This window comes from Mesoplodon mirus (assembly GCF_964341445.2).
Source record: "Mesoplodon mirus genome assembly, chromosome: X".
NCBI lineage: Eukaryota > Metazoa > Chordata > Mammalia > Artiodactyla > Ziphiidae > Mesoplodon > Mesoplodon mirus.
The window spans coordinates 22129019-22131780 of NC_138981.1; the positions used below are offsets into that span (position 1 = coordinate 22129019).

A 2762-nucleotide genomic window follows, 5' to 3' on the forward strand; every position below is an offset into this window, starting at 1 on the left:
TCTAAACATCACTCTTGTGCTCCTACTTCTACTTATCAAAAGTTGCTTCTCAAAAATCTCTGGCCTCCCCTCTTCCTCTTCCTCCTCCTTACATTTTGGTATCCACCAAGGCTTGTTGTGAGTTTTTCTACTCAAAGCACATATTTCAACAGTTTCAGCTCCCTTTAGCCTTTCCTTGACACAGCACAGCTCAGCTACTGGCACTTCCTCAATGGAGTACCGCTGCTGCTGTTCCCCAGCTCATCCACCTGAGGAACTCCTGTCTCTCAAAACTTGTCCCCCCTCAAGTCCCCAGGGGTTCCTTGCCTGTTTTGTGCCATAGACCTCTTTGGCAGTCTGGTGAGCCCTATGGACCCCTTCTCAAAATAATGCTTCTAATTGCATAAATGCCAATAAATGTGCAATATAATTGTTTTTAAGACCCAAAATCTGATACAGTAATATGTGCTTCTTTATTAGCTCATTAACACTAAAAAGATCTAGTAGTGAGTCATCACTCCTATAACTTTGATGTAGTGATGAGCATAAATGATATTTGGAGATCTGCAACAACTGTAATGTGACATGAAAATGTCTGTGACATGCACTGGTCCTGTTAACTTCGACTGGTGACAGGTACTAATACCACTGTAGTTTGTTGCTGTAGTAGCTTATTAAATGAATTGCTCCCAATCAACCACATGTCCTCACATCCATGCTCTGTGTAGTCCCCCACCACATTGACTCTGCGCTTGGCCATATGACTCATTTTGACATCAACAAATATGATGCAAGCAGGTGTTTAGCATCAGGACTAGCCTTCTTGGAACCCAGTAACCATGTTAGGATGCCCAAGATAGCCACACTGAGGGGCCCTAGGCCCACAGATATGGGAATAAGTCCACCTCATAGTCTAGCACCAGCTGAATTCAGCCACTGGGAGATGCCAGCAGAACTGGCCAGCCAACCTATAGATGGTGAGAAATAATAAATCATTGTTGTTTTAAGGTCGTTATCCGGAAATAGATAACGAACAGTTACCTATATTCACAACTGAAGGGAATGCTAAACTGCAGTGAAAGATTAGTGAAAAAGAGTATTTTTTCCCCTCAGAGTTCACGGACCCCCTGAATGCTATTCACAGACCCTCTGAAGGGCCAATAACCACAAACCCCTGGTAAGACAGATCCTGCTCTTTTTACTACCACAGTACATTGATAACCATATAAACTGATCACAGCATATCCTTTGTTGTTCCAACCTTAAAACTGAACCGAGCTCCTGGCACATAATAGATGTTCAACACAAATTTATCAAATGAACCAAGTTTCTTATGGGATCTGTTGTCCTAACTAAACGGTGAGCTCCCTGAAAACAAAATAAAAGCAAATACTTGGATATCACTTCTATGTGCCAGGACCTCTTCCAAGTGCTTAACACATACTAACTTATTTATTCCTTATAACAACCCTGAGGTAGATGTTATGTCCCCAATTTCACCAATAGGAAAACAGGCTCAGAGAGGTTAAGTGACTTGTCCAAGGTGACACTGCTAGAAAGTGGCAATGCCAGGACTGGATGGCCAAATCCATGTTCTGATTTTATTGTCTTTCCTAATGCACCCAAAGCACATTGCAGAAGCTCAATAAGACTTTTAAATGAGTAGTGCAATTCTGAGACTTCATTAGCAATATTTTATGGGTACACTGCTTCTTCAAGACTCGATTTTGTAGACTCTAGTAGCCTGTGATTTGTTTTTCATGATAGAAAATATCATTTACTTTTTTTTAAACTAGGAGAATAACACCTTCATGTGTACAGATTTTCGAAACAGTCTTCCCTGTAAAAGTGTATTTCTTTCAAATGACACGGGTTCATAGAATGTAAAGAAGGGAGTTGACCTATCCATACTATATACTGTTCACTGAAAATGGTAGAGAAGTTCCAACTTCTCCCTCTCACCCAGCCATTCCCATGCCAGCCTCCCAGACCTCCTGCAGCAGCTTCTCCTTAGGTGACCCTCCCCCATTTATACACCAGGTTCTGAAACCTGACCTTGTCAGGCAACCAGAACCGAACCCCGCAGTGCCCTGAGGTGGCCTAACCCTACTCACGAACCCAAGAGGGCACCAAACGGAGGGTGGATACTTTGTACTTTAATTTTTTAAGTGTTTTATTCACGAAAGCACAACCCAAAGGGCTCCACCCACCCACCCCCGGGTCTCACGCCTCCGCCCGGCAGCGCCTCGCTTCACGCGGACCAGTGAATGAACTGTGGGGCCGGGACGCAGCGGGCCCGGAGGGGGGAAAAACCTCGGGGCAAGCCGGGCCTGGTCCCCGGAGAGGCCCACGAGAGCGCGGGGAGGGCTCCGGGAGGCCGGGAAGGGGCGGTGACAGCTGTGACCCGGCTCCACTCTCTCACCTTGAACATGTCGCTGGCAGCGGCGGCTCCGTCAGGGGTCACCCGGCCTTGACCCCGCCCACTACAGAGAGGTGGCTACGGTGGCCGGCTAGGGCCCGATTCCTCCGACCGCAAATAGGCCGCGGTGCGGGTGACGGCCGTACAGCCAATTCGATCCGGCCAAAGACTAGCTCGGAAGCCTAGGCTGGAAACCGCGACGCTGAGGCTGCAGCGCGTCGCGCCTTGATCGGCGAGCGAACGCAAGCCCCGCCTCTCAGAGGCTCCACCCCTGCGCCGGCGGTTGCTAGGCGGCGGGAAAGCGCCACCTCAGTGTGGGCGGCACGCGGGGGTGAGAGGAGGGAGGTCCCGGCCCCGCGCCCTG

At 48.4% G+C, this 2762-nt stretch overlaps 1 protein-coding gene across 4 annotated transcripts in view; it reads right to left on the minus strand.

Annotated features, from left to right (window-relative positions):
- The window catches only part of APOO (apolipoprotein O), a 79991-nt gene extending 77408 nt beyond the window's left edge, over positions 1–2583 (minus strand). For 2 of the 4 annotated variants that reach the window (XM_082609423.1, XM_082609424.1), the window contains exon 1: positions 2402–2580. In XM_082609423.1, coding sequence (XP_082465549.1) covers positions 2402–2410 — 9 coding nt within the window. In that variant the 5' untranslated portion in view covers positions 2411–2580. Of the gene's footprint in view, positions 1–2401 lie in introns of all 4 variants that reach the window. The other 2 variants (XR_014292440.1, XM_082609422.1) reach the window with 2 other exon arrangements.
- Positions 2584–2762: the final 179 nt, after the last annotated feature.